Genomic DNA, 20,844 nt, shown 5'->3' with positions numbered 1-20,844 from the left:
TTCTCTGGAGCCTTCAACATGTCATCGATGAAGACGAACATCTCACCAAGGCCATTCCCACACCCCCACTTCTTGTCTTCAAACAACTGCACAAGTTCAAGCAGACTATTGTCCGCAGCAAACTACCCAGTCTTCAGGAGAACAATGACCACAACACCTCACAACCCTGCCACATCAACCTCTGCAAGATGTGCCAGATCATTGACACAGATGCCATCATCTCACCATGAGAACACCACTCACCAGGTACACAGTACATACTCTTGAAACTCAGCCAATGTTGTCTACCTGATATGCTGCAGGAGAGGATGTCCCAAGGCATGGTATATTGAGCTGACCATGCAGACAATGGATGAATGAACAATACTCGACAATCACCAAGCAAGAGTGTTCCCTTCCAGTTGGAGAACGCCTCAGAAGTCATGGGCATTCAGCCTCTGATTTTCAGGTAAGCGTTCTCCAAGGCAGCCTTCATGACACACAACAATGCAGAATTGCTAAGCAGAAACTGATTGCCAAGTTCCGCACACATGAGCATGACCTCAACCGGGATCTTGGGTTCATGTCATACTATTTGTAACCCCTATAACTTGCCTGGGTTTGCAAAGTCTCACTAACTGTCCTGGCTGGAGACAATAAACACGTCTTTAACCTGTGCTTAACCCTCTCTCCACTCACACTGCCTGTATCTTTAAGACCTGTAAAGACCTGTAAAGACCTGTAAAGACTCGCATTCCAACCATTATCTTGTAAATTAAGTTTGTGCCTGTATCTGCCCTGTTTGTGAACACAAGTCCTCACTCACCTGATGAAGGAGCAAGATTCTGTAAGCTTGTGCTGCCAAATAAACCTGTTGGACTTTAACTTGGTGTTGTGAGACTTTTTAACTGTGTTTACCCCAGTCCGACACCAGTATTTCCACATCATTACCGCAGCTGTGCAGGGCCTTAGTGAGACTCACCTGGCAGTTTTGCCTTGTTATCTAAGAATGGATAAGCTTTCCACAGAGGAAAGTAGGAGCAAAAATAGGAGCAGTAATAGGCCATCTGAGCCTGCTGTGCTTTTCAACATGATCATGGCTGGATCTCTACCTCAACACCATAATCCAGCACTCTCCCAACACCCAGAGATAGTTTTAGAGATGAGAAATCTTTCTATTTCCTTCTTAAATATATTCAGTGATTTGGCCTCCACAGTCATCTGTGGTAGAGATCTCCATAAGTCCGCCATCCTCTGAGTGAAGAAATTTCTCCTCATCTCAGTCCTAAATGGCCTATCCTGTATCCTGAGACAGATTGATTCCTGGAATGGCAGAATTGTCATATGAGGAGAGATGAGTCAACTGGGCTTGTAATCACTGCAATTTAGAAGAATGAGAGGGGATCTAATTGAACTGTATAAGATTCTGACAGGGCTAGACAGACTGGATACGGGGATATTGTTTCCTCTGGCTAGAATAAGGAGTCACTGTCTCAGGATACAGGATCGGCCATTTAGAACTGAGATGAGGAGAAATTTCTTCACTCAGAGGATGGTGGACTTATGGAAATCTCTACCACAGATGACTGTGGAGGCCAAATCACTGAATATATTTAAGAAGGGAATAGAAAGATTTCTCATCTCTAAGACTATCTCTGGGTGTTGGGAGAGTGCTAGATTATGGTGTTGAGGTAGAGATCCAGCCACGATCATTTTGAATAACACAGCAGGCTCAGATGGCCTATTCCTGCTCCTATTTTTGGTATTTCCATGGGCTGGATTCTTGACCTCACCCACAGCTGTGAATCTGAGGTCCTGTTGCAATGAACAGAAATATGGTTAAGTGCCAAATTTTCCATTCTCACTGGCAGCGATGGCAAGGTGAAATCCAGCCTACATCAGTTTTAAACAGTCATCAGTGTTTTAATGTGATGGCTGGCTGTATGAATAGTGGCCACTTCGATGAGGTTCTGGAGCATGTGCAAAGCCTGAGTTTGTAAATCCCAATATTTAATCATCGAACTCAGCAGGCCCATGACTTAAACTACTCAAAAGGCTGGGGCTTTGTAATCCAGCTACTGGTGAGTTTTCAGATACTCCATGAATGGTTCATACTGGCACCCTGAATACTGAATGCCGATTTGAAATTTCAATGCTGTAAACTTTGAAGCATTAACTTATCATCGTACTAAACCTTGAATAGTTTAGAACTAAAACAAAACCAATAAACTGAAACATGCTGAAAGTCTGGGTTTTATATGATAGCCAAGGTCAGGTAGCAAATTAAATATATATTTATGAGAAATTGAGAGAAACTTTGGGTAATAATTAATCATAGTCATAAAAGGCATAAAACAAAAAGGCAGAAAATGATGGAAACGCTCAGAAGGTCATGGGTTAGGGTTCTTCCCTTTACAGATCCTACCTGATCTGTTGAGTGCTTCTGGCATTTTGTAATTTTTAGGGCCTGCTGTATTTTGCCTTTGGTGTGCATACATCAATGTAATAATATAGTTCTTATTAAATGAAAATGGCTGAAGCTTCAGGTTGGGGTATTGATATTAATAATTGTGATACAAAGAGTATACCTTTTCCAGTTACAGTATTGTGAGAGATTGTAATCATAGCCTGTTCGTGGGACAATCCCAGATCAGGGCTGCACTTCAAATGATTGCTTTCAACTGTAGGTTGAGAAAGACTGATCCCAAAATGGCTAAGTGTATCTAAAGGACTGCTTCATCTCTTCCCAAATGAAGGAAAGAAGCCAGCCAAGAGTATTAACACCCTCCAGATAGCATTTTATCAAGATTAAAAGAGTTGATAATTTGAGTATTGCTGAAAAATACTTTAACCAAAGCTTTTAGTTTTGCACTCATCAGGACAATTGCAAGGGAAACAATAAATTTAATGTATGAAAATGCTGATTGGTCGACAAGTGGACTTTGACTGGTAGCGGTGTTGTAATGGAGAATGCACTAGTCAATGGTGACTGACAGTTAACCATCAAAGCATTGTTTGAAAATTTAAATCAAGCAGCTTTACTCTGAAGGCGTTGCCCTGAAGAATAAACCAGCGAACGGTTCACTTATTTTGTTTAGCTGAAACAGGTGCAATGTGTGTACATTTTTTTGTCTCAAAGAACAGGGCCTTGTGTATTAATATATGTAGCCTCCATTACGGACAATTGTGCCACACTGCAAGCCTGACAGACAATCTTAAGTTGCTTTGCTGTTGAGTGCAAGACAAAAGACTTTGACAAAATGTCTTTTTCAGCAAAACAATTACAGATTGAATGGCAAATTCAGAGCTTAGATGTGAAACAGTTAAGAGAAATGGAAGAATATGATGGATACCATGGAACTTGGTGGCAAGTTGCTTAGGAAAACTTATGAAGGAGAATGTGAAAGATGATCAGGAAGGAGAAAGGCTGGAAAAGCAACTTGGTGATGGAATCAAAAGGTAAAAGATGAGTAAACGAAAAGGAACTGTTCAGGAAGCATAAACAATCTGGTTCAAAGAAGATAAAGACCAGAATAGAAAGACAAAAAGGAATGCAAAGAAAGTGATTGCTGGAGAAAGATCCCTAGCAATGGAAGAAACATATGGACATCTGGAGACAGCTTAATGAAACAGTGGGGATACAAAATCAAGGATGGGAGGAAAGAGGATGAATTCCAAAAGATGTGCAGCCAATATTTAACTGTTTTAGAAATGAAGAAAACCCTGAACAGAGAGAGGAGTTAGTTACAAATCAAAGAATAACAACTCACATCAAATTGAAAGAAATCATAAAGCACCTAAAGAAATGAAAAATGTCAAGACAGTAGGACTCAAAGAGATCCCAGCAGGAGTATGGAACTGTGCAGGTGAATATAGAGTCTAGGCCCTGAACAAACCCTTCAATTATGTTATGATAAGAGAGAAAATCCCGAAGTAAGGAAGCAAAACAGTGAGGTACCAATATACAAGAGAAGGGAACATTCAAGAATGCAAAAACTACTAAGGGATCAAAACCTCATTGGGAGAGAGTCATGGACTTGAGATTGAGGAAAAATTGTGGAAATCCATGAAGATTCATACCTGGAAGAGCACAATGATATCAAATCTACTTTGAGACAAATTATGGAAAAATATTGTCAAGGCCATTGTGGCATGAAAATTGTGTTCATCAATCTAAATACCTTGGATTTACATCTGGAAATGTCCTAGGATTCATGAAGTCCCTGTGAAGTGCATATAACTATGAAAGGACATATACAAGGAACGCCAGACAAAAGCAAGAAGCAATGAGGGAGAGTGAAAGTTTTGAAGCCAAAAGGCTGGATTAAACCAAGGATCGGCACTGAGCATCTTCCCAATTGTCAGGACATTTTATCTGAGCAAGTGAGACGGAAAACATCGTGGTCAATGTTGTTTTCAAATAACTTTGAGCTGTAAGGGTGCGGTTAATGAAAACGTGACCAAATATTAGAGAACTAGAAGAACGTACAGGGGTACATACAGAGATATGAAGATCAGTAGGTTATAAATCCAATTTATGGAGAGTCAGTTTGAGGCCAGGGAAGAGGACCAAGTGAAGGTGTAAAGGTTATGGGTGAAATACCAACCTTGTTATAGATTGCAGAAACTTGAGCAACATTAAAGACAAATAGGGATGGGCAATAAATTCTGACCAAGCCAGCAATGCCCACATCACATGAATGAATAAAAATACATTATGGAACAATTCTATCAGAATTTGGCAAAGTGTCAGGACCCTCTCCATCCTTTTTCACAGGTCAAATCAAACCCTGTAAAACTTATCATTCTGTTTGACCTTGAACTTGGTTTCAAGTGCCTTAACCTCACACCAATAAGTTCACTTACTTCCACCTGCACACATTGCACTACTCCACCTCTTCCCTCTCCCACTGGAACCCTCATTCATGCTTCTTTTACATGCAGACAAATATTTTCCAATATCCTTTCATTGTGCATCATTCATCTCCGAACTCACCTTCCCCAAATCACCTTCCCTAGATCATATTCCACATTAAGTGCTGTTTCTCCATCATCTTATCCTTGCCTACCAGCTGCTGACCCCAAAGCATTACATTTAAACTCCACCTCTTCATTATTAAATCTGCCCAAAGAGCGGCACGGTAGCACAGATGTTAGCACTGTTGCTTCACAACTCCAGGGACCTGGGTTCGATTCCCAGCTTGGATCACCATCAGTGTGGATTTTGCACATTCTCCTTGTGTCTGCGTGGGTTTCCTCCGGGTGGTCCAGTTTCCTCCCAGAGTCCAAAGATGTGCAGGTTAGGTTGATTGGCCATGTTAAAATTGCCTCTTAGTGTTCTGAGATGCTTAGGTTAGAGGGATTAATGGGCAAATATGTAGGGATATGGGGGTAGAGCGTGGGTGGGATTGTGGTTGGTGCAGACTCGATGGGCCCAATGGCCTCTTTCTATACTTTAGGGTTTCTATGAAACTATGAAACTCAACACACCCTACCTCTCAAAGCTCTCCTCTTATACTGTCTTGCATTATATCATCTCAACTTATATCCTCCTGCATGCTTTAAGTTTTACCATGCTGGCCTTTTGCACATCCAGCATACCCCTTTGTTACCTCGAGTCTACATCTGAAATTTCTTTCTTAAACTGTTTCACTTCTCTCTCCACCTTTAGCTTTACTATCCACTGGTGGCAGCTGGAATAGTTAATTAAAGAAACCATCTTGAGATGGTCTTTGCTACATCTGGGCTCAGCTAGTCCCTTTGCTCAGAACACATAAATTTAGACATTCTCAGAGCAATCAGCATTGGCGTTGTCCTCAGTGGAGGGAGAGACTTTGGTGAGGAGAGGAGAAAAGTGATCCTTTGCTTCTTCTAATCTTTCACCCTGTTCACTGGTTTGTGCAGCCAGAGAAGAAACTAACTGGTGAGTAATCGGTAAGTGGTCAAAGTCTATTCTATACACAGGATTAAAAGTAGTGCAGCAATTTGTGTTATGCTTAATAAATATAAAGAAAACAAGAGTGTCATTTTGCAATATTTTATCAAAATGTTGGTTTCAATGAGAATATGTTCAGTATATTCAGCCAATTTAAAAGGAAAACATTTTCACAAGTCTTACATCGTGCCTATGGCAGCCTGTCTCTGACTTGTTAACCCTGTCGTGACTTAATCTCTGCAATCATTGGAACACACTATTTAAACACCTCCCTGGCACTGCCCAGCGTTTGTTCCAAGTGCAATCAGGGGAATGCCTGCCAGAAAGACTGCACCACACTTCACCAAGCTTCTGGATGGGGTCGAGCAGGGACACGGAACCCTCTACCCACGATCGGGCAGACACCAGCCTGCAAAGTGACCAAGTCCACCTGGGAGGCCATGGCCACAATTGTGAGCACAATCAAGGATTGCAGAACTGACTAAATTGGCACAATTGACCCATCAAGGGAGGATCAGGGAGCTGATCTGTCAACTGGTAGACGAGGCACACCTACTTATGTTTATACCTTCATTCTTGGATGGCACCCCCATTCCCCCACCTCTCATGGGCTGCACCTTCGATATCCACTTTGGAGGCGAGGCGGCCAGGTTCTCGTTATTATACAGCATGTGTAAATCTCAATGAACATTTAGTGAGGAGGGAATTCCCGGTGAGAGGGCTCGCTAATGATAATATAATGCATTTAAATGAAGTTCTCAAACTCCTTGGGCAGGAACTTAATCAGCCTCTTAATCTGCATAACAGGTTTGAGGTTCTTGCTTCCAGACTGGACGAGAACAAGGCAGGTGAGGTTGGTGAGCGAACTGCACACGGTACAGTGCTGCAGCAGGACATAGGCAAAGAGAAAGGGAAAAGGAACGTAGTAGTGATTGGGGATAGTGGGGTGAAGGGTATTGACACTGTCCTTTGTCACAATGACAAAGTGCACAGAAGGGTGTGTTGTCTGCCTGGTGCTCGGGTACAGGATGTCGCATCTGGGCTGCAGAGGAACCTGGAGTGGAAGGGTGAGAATCCGGTCGTTGTGGTACATGTGGGTGCCAACAACGTAGGCAAAGTGCGGACTGAGGATCTGGGGAGGGAGTATGAAAAGCTGGGAATGGAATTAAAAAGTAGAACCAACAAGGCGGTTATCTCTGGGCTACTGCCTGAACCGTGTGCAGACGGGCGTAGGGTTGACAGGATTAAGGAAGTGAATGGGTGGCTCAGGGATTGGTGTGGGAGGAATGGGATCGAATTTATGGGGCATTGGCACCAGTATTGGGGTAGGTGGGACCTGTTCAGGCGGGATGGGGTTGGTCTGAACCGTGCTGGGACCAGAGTGCTGGCGAATCGAGTAAAGAGGACTGTAGACAGGGCTTTAAACTAATTGGGGGGGGGAGGGTGCGAGGGTAGGTGACCTTACGAGGTCTAAAGTTAAGGAGAGTGTACATGTAAGGGAAGAGGCCGAGGATGTCCCAATAATAGAGGGAGTAGGGGGCGTGAGTATAGTTGGTGGCGTTGCGGCAAATAGGGTCCAGGTGAAGGCTGGGATGAAGGCACTTTATCTAAATGCACGAAGCATTCGGAATAAAGTGGATGAGCTGATGGCGCAGATCGACACAAATGGATACGATCTGGTGGCCATTACAGAGACATGGCTGCAGGGTGACAGGGACTGGGAGCTGAATGTACAGGGCTATCAAGTGTTTAGGAAGGATAGGCAGGAGGGAAAAGGGGGGGGCGTAGCTCTGCTGATTAAGGATAGCATCACGGTGGTAGCAAGGGATGATATTGGAGCAAAGGAGGAGAGGGTGGAATCGTTGTGGGTGGAGATTAGGAACAGCAAAGGGAGGAAGACACTGGTGGGTGTCATCTATAGGCCCCCGAATAATGATCTGGAGATGGAGCGGGCTGTTAACGCGCAAATAAGTGCGGCATGCAGGAATGGGACGGCCATAGTTATGGGGGATTTCAATCTGCATATTGATTGGTCGACCCATGTTGGACGTGGGGGGCTCGAGGAAGAGTTCTTGGAATGCTGCCGGGATAGTTTCCTCGAACAGTGTGTGTTGGAGCCGACGAGGGAGCAAGCTATCTTGGATCTGGTGCTATGTAATGAGGCAGGTAGAATTAGGGACCTTGTGGTGAAGGATCCTCTTGGGGAGAGTGATCATTGTATGGTGGAGTTTCTGGTGCAGATGGAGGAGGAGAAAGTGGGTTCCCGGACACGCGTCCTTTGTTTGAATAGAGGGGAATACGGTAGGATGAGAGAAGAATTGGCGAATGTGGACTGGGAGAGCGCGTTGGAGGGAGGGTCTGTTGAGGAGCAGTGGAGGATCTTTAAGGAGATCTTTCTTGGTGCTCAACGGAAATTTATTCCGATGGTCAAAAAGGATAGTAGGAGGAGAGGTAATAAGCCGTGGATAACGAAGGAGGTGAAGGAAAGTGTTAAACTAAAAGCGGAGGAATTTAGAGTAGCTAAGAGTAGTGGGCGAGAAGAGGATTGGGAGAGGTTTAAATGTCAACAAAGATTGACAAAGAAGTTGATAAGGAAGGGTAGGAGAAACTATGAAGCTGGGCTAGCACTTAATATAAAAAAGGATAGCAAGAGTTTTTATAAATATATAAAAAGGAAGAGGCTGGCTAGGGTGAATGTTGGTCCTTTAGAGGATGAGAAAGGGGACCTAGTGGTAGGGGATGGGGATATGGCTAAGGTATTGAATAACTTTTTTGTTTCTGTCTTCACGGAGGAGGACGTGAATAATTTGCCGGGTGTTAGCGATGGAAAGGTGGTAGGACTGGAGGGTCTTAATGGCATTACTGTTACTAGAAAGGCGGTGCTCGACAGACTGGAGGGGCTGATTGTGGACAAGTCCCCAGGACCGGATGGAATGCATCCAAGGGTTCTGAAAGAAATGGCGGAGGTGATAGTGGATGCCTTGGTGGTTATTTTCCAAACGTCGCTGGATTCCGGGGATGTGCCGGATGATTGGAAAACGGCTAATGTTACGCCGTTGTTTAAGAAAGTGCCAGGCAAAAGGCGGGGAATTATAGGCCGGTTAGTTTAACGTCTGTGGTAGGTAAAATGTTAGAATCTGTCATTAAGGAGGAAATTGCGAGGCATCGTGAAGGGAATTGCTTGATAGAGCAGATGCAGCACGGTTTCATTAAAGGGAAGTCGTGTCTGACAAATTTACTGGAGTTCTATGAGGATGTGTCTAGGGCGGTGGATACAGGAGAGCCGGTGGATGTGGTCTTTCTAGATTTTCAGAAGGCGTTTGACAAAGTGCCTCACAAGAGGTTATTGCAGAAAGTCGAGGGACATGGAGTTGGGGGTAGGGTGTTAGCGTGGATAGAGGATTGGTTGTCAAATAGGAGGCAGAGAGTGGGGGTCAACGGGTGCTATTCGGATTGGCAGATGGTGACTAGTGGAGTGCCCCAGGGGTCGGTGCTGGGGCCTCAGCTTTTTACCATTTATATAGATGATCTGGAGGAGGGAACCGAGTGTAGAGTGTCGAAATTTGCTGATGGCACCAAGATTGGGGGAACGGCAAATTGTGCGGAAGGTGTGGAGAGTCTGCAGAAGGATCTAGATAGGCTGGGCGAATGGGCCAGGAAATGGCAAATGGAATTTAATGTTGGCAAGTGTGAGGTGGTCCACTTTGGTAGGAAGAATGGTAGGAAGGACTATTACTTATGGGGCGAAAAACTGCAGCAGGCGACGGTGCACAGGGACCTCGGGGTCCTTGTGCATGAGTCGCAAAAACCCAGCTTGCAGGTGCAGCAGGTGGTCAGGAAGGCGAATGGGATGCTGGCCTTCATAGCGAAGGGGATTGAATATAAAAGTAGGGAGGTCTTGCTGCAGCTGTATAGGGCATTGGTGAGGCCGCAACTGGAGTACTGTGTGCATTTTTGGGCGCCGCACCTGCGCAAAGATATTTTGGCCTTGGAGGGAGTGCAGAGGAGGTTTACTAGGCTGATACCGGAGTTGAGGGGGTTGAGCTATGAGGAGAGGCTGAATAAACTGGGCTTGTACTCGTTAGAGTTTAGAAGAATGAGAGAAGATCTCATTGAGACGTATAAGATGATGAATGGGATGGATAGGATAGAGGTGGAAAGACTCTTCCCGCTCAAAAAAGACAATAGGACTAGGGGGCACAGCCTCAAGATAAAAAGGGGGCGGTTTAGAACGGAGTTGAGGAGGAACTTCTTCACTCAAAGGGTGGTGAATCTCTGGAATTCTCTGCCCGTTGAAGTGGTGGAGGCTGCCTCGCTATATATTTTTAAGACGTGGGTTGATGGGTTTTTGATAGGAGAGGGGATTAAGGGTTATGGGGAGAGGGCGGGAAAGTGGAACTGAGCAGCGACAGATCAGCCATGATCTTATTGAATGGCGGGGCAGGCTCGAAGGGCTAGATGGCCTACTCCTGCTCCTATTTCTTATGTTCTTATTATGTTCTTATGAACTTAATTATGTGATTGGCAAAGGGCGTGGAAAATTGGCAAACGCCATCTGGCCAGCAAGCATTGTGTTTCCTGACTCTTGTGGTATTTGGTATGTGACCTTGGACTTTTTCCCGATGGAAGACGGTGGAAGAGAGAATGTCCAGGATGCACGGGGATCCTTGATGCTTTTCTGAGGCAGCAGGAAGTGAAGACAGAGTCAATGATGAGAGGCTGTTTTGCGTGATGGACAGTAGGCTGGTTTAGGTGACCTGAATCATTGGGACAGTGTACACCTGAACTTTACAAGGGAAATCCCTTCCTCAAAAGATGGAAGGAACAGAATCTTTGAATTGTTTTAAGGCAGAGTTAGCTAGATTCTTGATTAAAAGGGGCAAAGTGTTTTTGGAGTTAGGTAGGTTTCAATCATATCACCATCATCTTGTTGAATGGGGTGCAAGCTTGAAGGGCTACGAAGTCTAATGCTCCTAATTCATATATTTGCACGTTCTTTTAAACAAAGCTCTACATTGGTCTCGATGGATCAGCATCTATTCCTTTAATCTATTTTTCCTCTCCCGGTAAAGCACTTTGGGGCGTTTTCTACATCAAAGGCACAATATAAATTCAAGTTGCTTTTATCTGTGATATTTAGGAAAATCAGCAGCTACTCGGTACACCACTCCTAAGCCAGGCGAACTAACTCAATCCAAAATTAGATACTGTTTGATCCTAACAAAGCAATAGTGACAGCTTCTAGGCTATTTAATGGATCATCCAGTACGACTGTATCATGAAGTATTTCATGAATCTCAGATCAAAAAGCAAGGTATCATCAGAAACGTATTATTACAGTGATGCATACAGTTCAGGAAAGTAGCAAAGACATACATGTTATATTATCCCACACCTCCATTAATGGAGGTATTGACATCATTGTCTGTGGAAAGAGAAAAATCCATTTGACCCATTGAGTTTATATCGGGGATTAATGCTGCAGGACCAGACTGTGGTCGAAAAATGGTTCAACCCATAGAAATCATCCAACCTCCTCAGTTACCACCACAGATCCACCATAATATTGTGTTGCGGCTTTTCTTCATTCTGGATTGGTTCCCTTTTAAATGGACAAGTGCTACATCTACTACATCAGATTTAACTAAAGCCTGGTTAAAATAATTTACCCTTTTTTACAAAACTCTTTGATTCATTAAAGGCACAAATTAATAGTTTTCTTTATGTATGAACACACTATACACCAGTCCCCAAAATAATTGCTTACAGACAGGACTAAATGACCACAAGCTCCAGATTGTTCTTTATCCACAACAGTCAGCACTTTCATATCATAGAATCATAGGGTGATTACACCACAGAAGGAGGCTATTCAGCTGAGCAAGTCTGTGCTGGCTCTCTGTAAATAACAGGGTCCACGAATAAGGAATCATGTAAACCAATCCCTCGCATTTATACCATTAAATCCAACTTCCTTAATCTGGCGGCAAATGTGGCAAGTTCTCATTGATCAATGTGTCTGCCATCAAAACATAGAGCTTGATTTAGAAGCATAAGAGCTGGGGACTGGCTCACAGAGGCTGGTGCTCTGATATCCTGATTAACAAATTGCCCATATGTCGCCATTGTAATCAGATAGTGGAACACTGTTTTTCACGAAAAGCTTCTGATTAAGGCAGCTTCCCTGACAATAATCAACATAAAATTGAGACTACTAAATCAACAAATAATCTGATATTGACACCAGATGGGGCGTCATCCAAAAGCAAAACGGAGTGCTCCAAATCTGGCACAAGATACATTTGGGCCTATTATTAGAAAAGCCATCATCGGCGATGTCGCTAGGTTTTACATGCACTGATGTTTAAGCACACAGACTTAACCCATTACACATTAAGTGTGCAATCATTGCCTGCAGTCACTACAGAGAGAGAATTAAAGGACATACTGCAGTCTGCTTCATCACTCCAGTCATCGCAATCATTGTAACCGTTGCACAGCAGTTTTTTTTGAATACAGAAGCCACTGCCACACAAGAAATTGTCTTGGTCTTTGCATGATCCTGCAAGGAAAAAAAATCAAAAGATATTTTAAAAGCTGCAGAATCCATTATGTGAGTTATTACATCAGATGAATATCACAGCTAAACAGCATGGACAATATACTTTATTAATATCTTTTAAAGCATGATAACTTTGCCCTAAATGTCTCTTGCACCTTGAATGAAATTGAGGCTTAGTGACAAAATACAGTTCAACTTCATTCCTGTAGGCATCAAGTATGCTCATTGAATTAAGCAAATATAACTTTCTTTAAACTCCATTTTCTGTTACATCTAAACATAAACAAAACATTTTTCCCCCAGAGAAACATTTTGGGTGGAATTGTCCGCCCTAGGCAGAATAATCAGGAATTGCAGAGCAAACCCCTTCTGGGAACTTCTGCGAGGAGCAAGGAGCTTGGCAAAACTGAGTTCAATTGAAGTTAAAGTGAAAAAACCCTAACAGTTAGAGTTATCTGTGATACAATGGAAAATGGCTGAAGTTGCTCAAGAACAGTTCTTACAACTCTGTTATCAATACACAATTCCCACAGGGGGGTGGCCTTGGCTCAATCAAGCTGCTTCACCAGTGGCCTTCCTTCTGTCAAAGTCAGGAAGGGAATTGTTCACCAACAATTTTACAGTATTCAGCTCCCACAGCAATGAAGCAGAATATGCAAGTCCTGGATAATATGAAAAGTGGGAACATTCACACCAGATCAGTGCCATGCTACAACTGTTTTCAACAAAGACACATCAATCTCTTCCTGAAGTATAATAACATCACCTATCATTAAGATCCTGAGAGCAGGCACAGTCATCACTTATTAAAACTGAATGCAATTAACAATATCACCATCAAGGGTGTGAAAACATGACCAGAAACTGGCTTCTCTACAATGAATGGTTTACCTCCTGACCTTTCAAATCATTTCCACTATCTTGGAGGCTCAGGTCAGAAGTGTAATAAAATAATCATCACTGAATAGATACAGATTCAACAAAATCATCCAGGACAAAACAGTCTGCAACCTTGGTCTGCAACCACCAACCTTCACTAGATCACCATCAAACTTCCCTGCTATTTATTCCTTGTTGCTGGGTGAAAACATGGGAGCACCATCAACACACAGACCACAACAGTTCAAGGAAATAGCCAAACTATCTTTTCAAGGCAACTAGAGATGGACAGTAAGTGTCAGCATTGCCTACATCCTGAGAATAAATTTAAGAACTCTGAAAAATTTAACCTGTGCCCAAAAGAGACGAAAAATTGAAGACCCTGAGTCCTGAGCCAGTTTTGTCTTTGACCATAAATAGTGCCATCAAGCTGCAGGCACTGTACAGATCTCCACTATAGCTTGTCAGGCAGGTTGAAAGATATCAGCCACCTACTACGCGGAATAAGAAGTCTCACAACACCAGGTTAAAGTCCAACACGTTTACTTGGTATCATGAGCTTTCAGAGCATTGCTCCTTCATCAGGTGAGCCAGGCAGTAGGTTGTCTGAACAAAGAATAAAGGACAATATAGCACAGGAAAAGGCCCTTTGGCCCTCCAAGCTTGCATCAATTATGTGTTCCTAACTAGACCATCCGTTTGTATCTCTCTATTCCCAGTCTGTTCATATGGCTATCTAAATAAGTCTTAAATGATCCTAGCGTGTCTGCTTCAACCACTTTGCTTGATAGTGCATTCCAGGCTCCCACCACCCTCTGTGTAAAAAACGTCCCCCACATATCTGTATTGAACCTTACCCCCCCTTACCTTGAATTTGTGACCCCTCGTGTTTGTCATTTCTGACCTGGGAAAAAGCTTCCAGCTGTTCACCCTACCTATGCCCTTCATAATTTTATAAACTTCTATTAGGTTGCCCCTTCACCTCCATTTTTCCAGGGAAAACAACCCTAGTTTACTCAATCTCACCTCAAAGCTAATACCCTCCATACCAGGCAACATCCTAGTAAACCTTTTCTGCACTCTCTCCAAAGCCTCCACGTCCTTCTGGTAGTGTGGCGACCAGAACTGGACACAGTATTCCAGATGTGGCCTAACCAATGTTCTATATTACTGCAACATCACATGCCAACTTTTATACTCTATGCCCCGTCCAATAAAGACAAGCATGCCATATGTTTTCTTAACCACCTTTTCCACCTGTGCTGCCACCTTCAAGGATCTGTGGACTTGCACACCCAGATCCTTCTTTGTGTCTATACTCCTGATGATGCTGCCATTTATTGTATAGCTCCCCCCCTGCATTAGATCTACCAAAATGCACCACTTCACATTTATCTGGATTAAATTCCATCTGCCATTTCTCCAACCAATTTTCCAGCCTACCTACATCCTGCTGTAATCTCTGACAATGTTCATCACTATCTGCAACTCCAGCAATCTTTGTGTTGTCCGCAAACTTACTAATCAGACCAGCTACATCTTCTTCCAAATCATTTATATATATCACAAACAGCAGAGGTCTCAGTACAGAGCCCTGCAGAACACCACTAATCACAGACCTGCAATCAGAAAAGACCCCTTCACTGCTATCCTCTGTCTTCTATGGCCAAACCAATTCTGTACCCATCTCACTAGTTTACCTTTCATCCCATGAGATTTAACCTTTTGCACCAGCCTGCCATGACGGACCTTGTCAAACGCTTTACTAAAATCCATGTAGACAACAGCCCTTCTGTTGTCAATTTTTTTTGTCACCTCCTCAAAAAACTCAACCAAAATTGTGAGGCATGACCTCTCTTGTACAAAACCATGTTGTCTGGTAAGGAGGTACTGCTGTGGACAGGGAGGGAAAGTGTTTCTGCGAGAGAACACCTTTGGGATAACAGGTGTGCTCTTGTTTTCAGCAATCTTCCCTATTAAGGATCATTGGTTGGGGCATTCAATTTCTGTCCGTTTGAACCCATGTTTTACATTAAGGATTCCACAACTAACATAGGAGCCCAGTTTGCCTTTTTAAGGAGCCTATCACCCAATTTTGGCCATGATGCTGAACAACAAAATATTACTTGAGTTTTGGTGGGACTTCTACCTGCCTCCTTCACCTGCCCCGAACTAATTTCCCAGGAAGGATTAATTAAAGATGTATAGTCGGCTTCCAGTCAATTACACCAGGAGCCTGCTACAGTAAAATCTTAGAATCGCACTGGAGCTTCAGCTGAGCCTATAACATTTCCTCAATCAGAACCCCAGGAATTGGCAGTAACATGAACAGAAAGAAGGGAAATCCAGCAGCTGACCGAGGACCATGCTGCCCTCACCATTATTTGAATGTGACAATAAGGGGGAAATGCCCAGTAACTATCCTGGCATTGGGAATAGGGAAATCCTGATCATGACAGTGAGGATTTAACAGTTCAATTTTCTGCTTTTTTCACCTTGACTCCTCCCAAATTTTGTATCTTAATTCTATCAATGACATCCTATGCAATGTCCTATCAAATTCCTCCAAGAAATCCATAAATGCTACACACAATCCATTTCTTTTTAACAGTATATTGTCTAATTTTGAAACTTGTAATTTTTGCTTTTTGTTTTATCTCATTCCATCATGAGTCCCAGTATTAGGCTGACTGATCATCTTGCTAATCAGGCATAAATCAGGATTTGTAATACTTCTGGTGTAGTTGCTGTGGCTTCCAAAAGCTAGCTACTAACAAGTACAGAGAAATATGATTTTCTAGAATGAGTTTAGAAAGAATGGCTCTGGCCGCTCAGCAACTTTGCTGAGCCTCTCTTTCCAGCTATTCAAAAAGCATTCTGTCTGCACGCTAGTTTCTGTTGATCTCATTGCTTAATTAATGAAGGTAATTTCCTAATTTTCTGTCCTTAGTCAAACGCTCATGGATCCCTTTGATATATGAGCTGCAAACAATCCCCTTGTAAGTGAAAAGGAACATGCATTCTAATCAAATAGAACTGATTATTACAGCTTGCTACAAAGAACTTCAACTTCAACAAAAGAATTGCCAACTTCAAAATCAGTTCAACTGCATGAGTCAAAAAATGATCATAAAAAACCCTGATAGTACACAGATATTAAACATGTAATACAAATTAAACACTAAATACTGACTTGATAGCCTCTCCACAAAAACTTTCAAGGAAACTACCATTATGAGTTAATACCAAGTGAAAGATTAGGGCTTGTGAGCAGATGAAAATGATGTGTGATTGAGTCACACATACACCAAGAAGGTCCCAGGTTCAATTCCTGGTCTACCCTGAGTTGACTGATTTCAAATGCAGGGTGTAGATGGAACAACAATGCTTCAACAGCCTTCGGTATTCTAACAAGGAGCACAAAAAATTGGCTTCAGTTCCTGATTGCTCTTGATTTCTGCTAACAGCTTCTGGCAGCCCAAAGCTGCAAAAATTAAATGCATCATTTACTCTCAAAAAGAATGTGCTTGAACAATAAGAAAACAAAAACTGGATCATCCAAATTGCTGATCTAGAAGTAAATTATGGAAAATGTTTTTACATTATTGAAAATATTGCACATTGGTTCACTAGAATTTGTCAGGGGGGTGGGAAAATGAGATGTAGTCCAAAAGCCAGTGTTGAGGATCGTGTGGTACTGAGGAAGGTAGCAAGGTCGCAGGAATGTACAGGCAGACAGGATGGTGGGTTGAAGTGTATCTATCTGAAATGTGGAGTTTTTTCAAGGAGCAGCTACTGTGGGTCTGTGATAGGTATGTCCCTGTCAGGCAAGGAGGAATTGGTAGGGCTAGGGAACCGTGGTGCACAAAAAAAGTTGATTTGTTGGTTAGGAAGAAGAAGGAGGCTTATGTTCGGATGAGGCTTGAGGGCTCGGGTAGTGCAGTAGAAAGCTTTAGATTGGCTAGGAGGGAGTTGAAGAGGGAGTTAAGAAGGGCTAGAAGAGGGCATGAGATGACTTTGGCTGATAGGATTAAGGAGAATCCTAAGGCGTTCTATAGGTATGTCAAGAATAGAAGGTTGGTCAGGGCAAGATTAGGGCCAGTTACAGACAGTAGGGGGAAGTTGTGTGTGGAACCGGAAGAGATTGGAGAGGCATTGAACCATTATTTCTCTTCGGTGTTCACGCAGGACGATATGAATGTAGCTGAGGAGGTCACTGGGGTGAAGGGGTGTAAAATAGAAAGTATTGTAGTTGATACAGAGGATGTGTTGGATATTCTAGATGGGTTGAAAATAGATAAGTCCCCTGGTCCAGATGGGATTTACCCTAGGATTCTATGGGAGGCAAGAGAGGTGATTGCAGAGCCACTGGCTCTGATCTTCAGGTCGTCGTTGGTCTCTGGTATAGTACCGGAAGATTGGAGGACAGCGAATGTTGTCCCATTGTTTAAGAAGGGGAGCAGAGACTTCCCTGGGAATTATAGACCAGTGAGTCTTACTTCTGTAGTGGGCAAGGTTTTAGAAAGAATTATTAGGGATAGGATTTATAGTTATTTGGAGAGTAATGAATTGATTAGAGATAGTCAGCATGGTTTTGTAGCGGGAAGGTCGTGCCTTACTAACCTTATTGAGTTCTTTGAGAAGGTGACCAAAGAGGTGGATAGGGGTAAGGCAGTAGATGTGGTATATATGGATTTTAGTAAGGCGTTTGATAAGGTTCACCATGGTATGCTTCTGCAGAAAATGCAGATGTATGGGATTGGTGGTAATTTAGGTACTTGGATCAGGAATTGGTTAGCAGATAGGAGACAGAGGGTGGTGGTTGATGGTAATTATTCATCATGGAGTTCGGTTACGAGTGGTGTGCCTCAGGGATCTGTTTTGGGGCCACTGCTGTTCGTAATCTTTATTAATGATCTGGATGAGGGTATAGTTGGGTGGATTAGTAAGTTTGCTGATGACACCAAAGTCGGAGGTGTGGTAGATTGTGAGGAAGGGTGTCGAAGTTTGCAGGGTGACTTGGACAGGTTGCAGAGCTGGGCCGCGAGGTGGCGGATGGAGTTTAATGCGGAGAAGTGTGAGGTAATCCATTTCGGTAGGAATAACAGATGTGTTGAGTATAGGGCTAACGGGAGGACTTTGAATAGAGTGGAGGAGCAGAGGGATCTAGGTGTATGTGTACATAGATCCCTGAAAGTTGGGAATCAAGTAGATAAGGTTGTTAAGAAGGCGTACGGTGTCTTGGCGTTTATTGGTAGGGGGATTGAATTTAGGAGTCGCAGCGTCATGTTGCAACTGTACACAACTCTGGTGCGGCCGCACTTGGAGTACTGTGTGCAGTTCTGGTCCCCACATTACAGGAAGGATGTGGAGGCTTTGGAGAGGGTGCAGAGGAGGTTTACCAGGATGTTGCCTGGTATGCAGGGGAGGTCCTATGAGGAGAGACTGAGGGATTTGGGGTTGTTTTCACTGGAAAGAAGGCGGCTAAGAGGGGATCTTATAGAAACATATAAGATGATTAGAGGTTTAGATAGGGTGGATGGTGATAGCCTGTTTCCTCGGATGGAGAAATCTAGCACGAGGGGGCATGGCTTTAAATTAAGGGGGGGTAGTTATAGGACGGATGTCAGGGGCAGGTTCTTTACCCAGAGGGTGGTGAGGGACTGGAATGCCCTGCCTGCTGCAGTTGTAAATGCGCCTAGTTTGGGGGCGTTTAAGAGATTGGTGGATAGGTTTATGGACGAAAAGGGATTGGTTTAGATTAGTGGGTCAATGTTTTTTTTAAAAAATAAGACTGGTCGGCGCAACATTGTGGGCCGAAGGGCCTGTTCCGCGCTGTAATGTTCTATGTTCTATGTTCTATGTTCTACTTCAATGCAAAGAGCATCAGGAATAAGGTAGGTGAACTGGAGTGTGGATTGGTACTCGTGGCAATGATGTTGTGGCCATTACGGAAACATGGTTAGAACAGGGACAAGAATGGTTGTTGGCAGTTCCAGGATATAGATGTTTCAGTCACAGTAGGGAAGGCAGGAGAAGAGGTGGAGGAGTAGCATTGTTAATCAAGGATAGTTTAACGGCTTCTGAAAGGCATTTCAAGGGCAATCTGCCTACTGAGGTAATATGGGCTGAAGTTAGAAATAGGAAAGGATTGGTCACGTTGTTAGGAGTTTTCTATAGGGCCCCACACAGTAATAGAGATGTGGAGGAGGAAATGGCAAAGCAGATTATGGACAGGTGTGGAGTCACAGGGTAATTATCAGAATGACTTTAACTTTCCAAATATTGATTGGAATTGATTGGGTCAAATAGTTCGGAAGAGACACTTTGTGTACAGCGTGTGCAGGGGAGTTTCCTGACACAATATGTGGATAAGCCGACAGGAGGTGGGGCCACATTGGACTTGGTACTGGGTAATGAACCAGGCCAAGTGTTAGATTTGTTTGTGGGAGAGCACTTTGGAGATAGTGACCGCAATCCGGTGTCCTTCAGTATTGCAATGGAGAGAGATAGGGTCACGCTTAGGCAAGAATTAGGGGGCATAAGATGGGGGCAGAAACTGTCAGGTATGGGCACAAATGAAAAGTGGAGCTTTTTCAAGGAACAAATACTGCGTGTCCTTGATAGGTATGTCCCTGGCAGGCAGGGAGGAAATGGCCGAGTGAGGGAGCCATGGTTCACAAAGGAGGTTGAATGTCTTGTCAAGAGGAAAAAGGATGCGTATGTAAGGATGAGAAAACAAGGTTCAGATGGGTCGCTTGAGGGTTACAATGTAGCTAGGAATGAGTTAAAGAAAGGGCTTAGGAGACTAGGAAGGGGCATGAGAAGTCCTTGGTGGGTCGGATAAAAGGGAACCGAAGGCTTTTTACTCTTATGTGAGAAATAAAAGAATGACCAGGGTAAGGTTAGGGCCAGTCAAGGATAGTAGTGGGAACTTGTGCATGGAGCCAGAACAGATAGGCGAGGCGTTGAATGAATACTTTTTTTCAGTGTTCACTAAGGAGAGAAGTATGTTTTTGAGGAGGAGTGCGTGATACAGGCTGATAGGTTGGAGGAGGTAGATGTTCTGAGGGAAGATGTATTAGCAATTTTGAAAAACCTGAGGGTGGATAGTCCCCTGGGCCAGATGGGATACATCCTAGGATACTTTGGGAGGCAAGGGATGAGATTGTGGAGCCTTCAGCTTTGATCTTTGGGTCAGAGGACTGGAGAGGCAAATGTTGTTCCTCTTTTCAAGAAAGGAAATAGGAATGACCCTGGTAATTATAGGCCAGTTAGTCTTACTTCAGTGGTCAGTAAGTTAATGGAAAGGGTCCGGAGAGATAGGATTTATGGCCATTTGGAAAGATAGTCAGCATGGTTTCGTGAGGGGTAAGTCCTGCCTCACAAATTTGATTGAATTTTTTGAGGAGGTAACTAAGTGTGTGGACAAAGGTAGAGCAGTTGATGTCGTATACATGGATTTTAGTAAGGCATTTGATAAGGTTCC

At 43.4% G+C, this 20,844-nt stretch overlaps 1 protein-coding gene across 4 annotated transcripts in view; it reads right to left on the bottom strand.

The window, feature by feature from the left end:
* Nucleotides 1-20,844, bottom strand: part of corin (corin, serine peptidase) — a 224,597-nt gene that overhangs the window by 73,719 nt on the left and 130,034 nt on the right. For all 4 annotated transcript variants that reach the window (XM_080188007.1, XM_080188029.1, XM_080188022.1 and 1 more), the window contains exon 6: nt 12,363-12,476. In XM_080188007.1, coding sequence (XP_080044133.1) covers nt 12,363-12,476 — 114 coding nt within the window. The remainder of the gene's footprint in view (nt 1-12,362; nt 12,477-20,844) is intronic.

This window comes from Carcharhinus amblyrhynchos, chromosome 1, assembly GCF_965287045.1.
Source record: "Carcharhinus amblyrhynchos chromosome 1, sCarAmb.v2.hapA, whole genome shotgun sequence".
Classification (NCBI taxonomy): Eukaryota; Metazoa; Chordata; class Chondrichthyes; order Carcharhiniformes; family Carcharhinidae; genus Carcharhinus; species Carcharhinus amblyrhynchos.
Note: the sequence above shows the minus strand (reverse complement) of the source record. Positions and strands in the feature narration are given on the sequence as shown.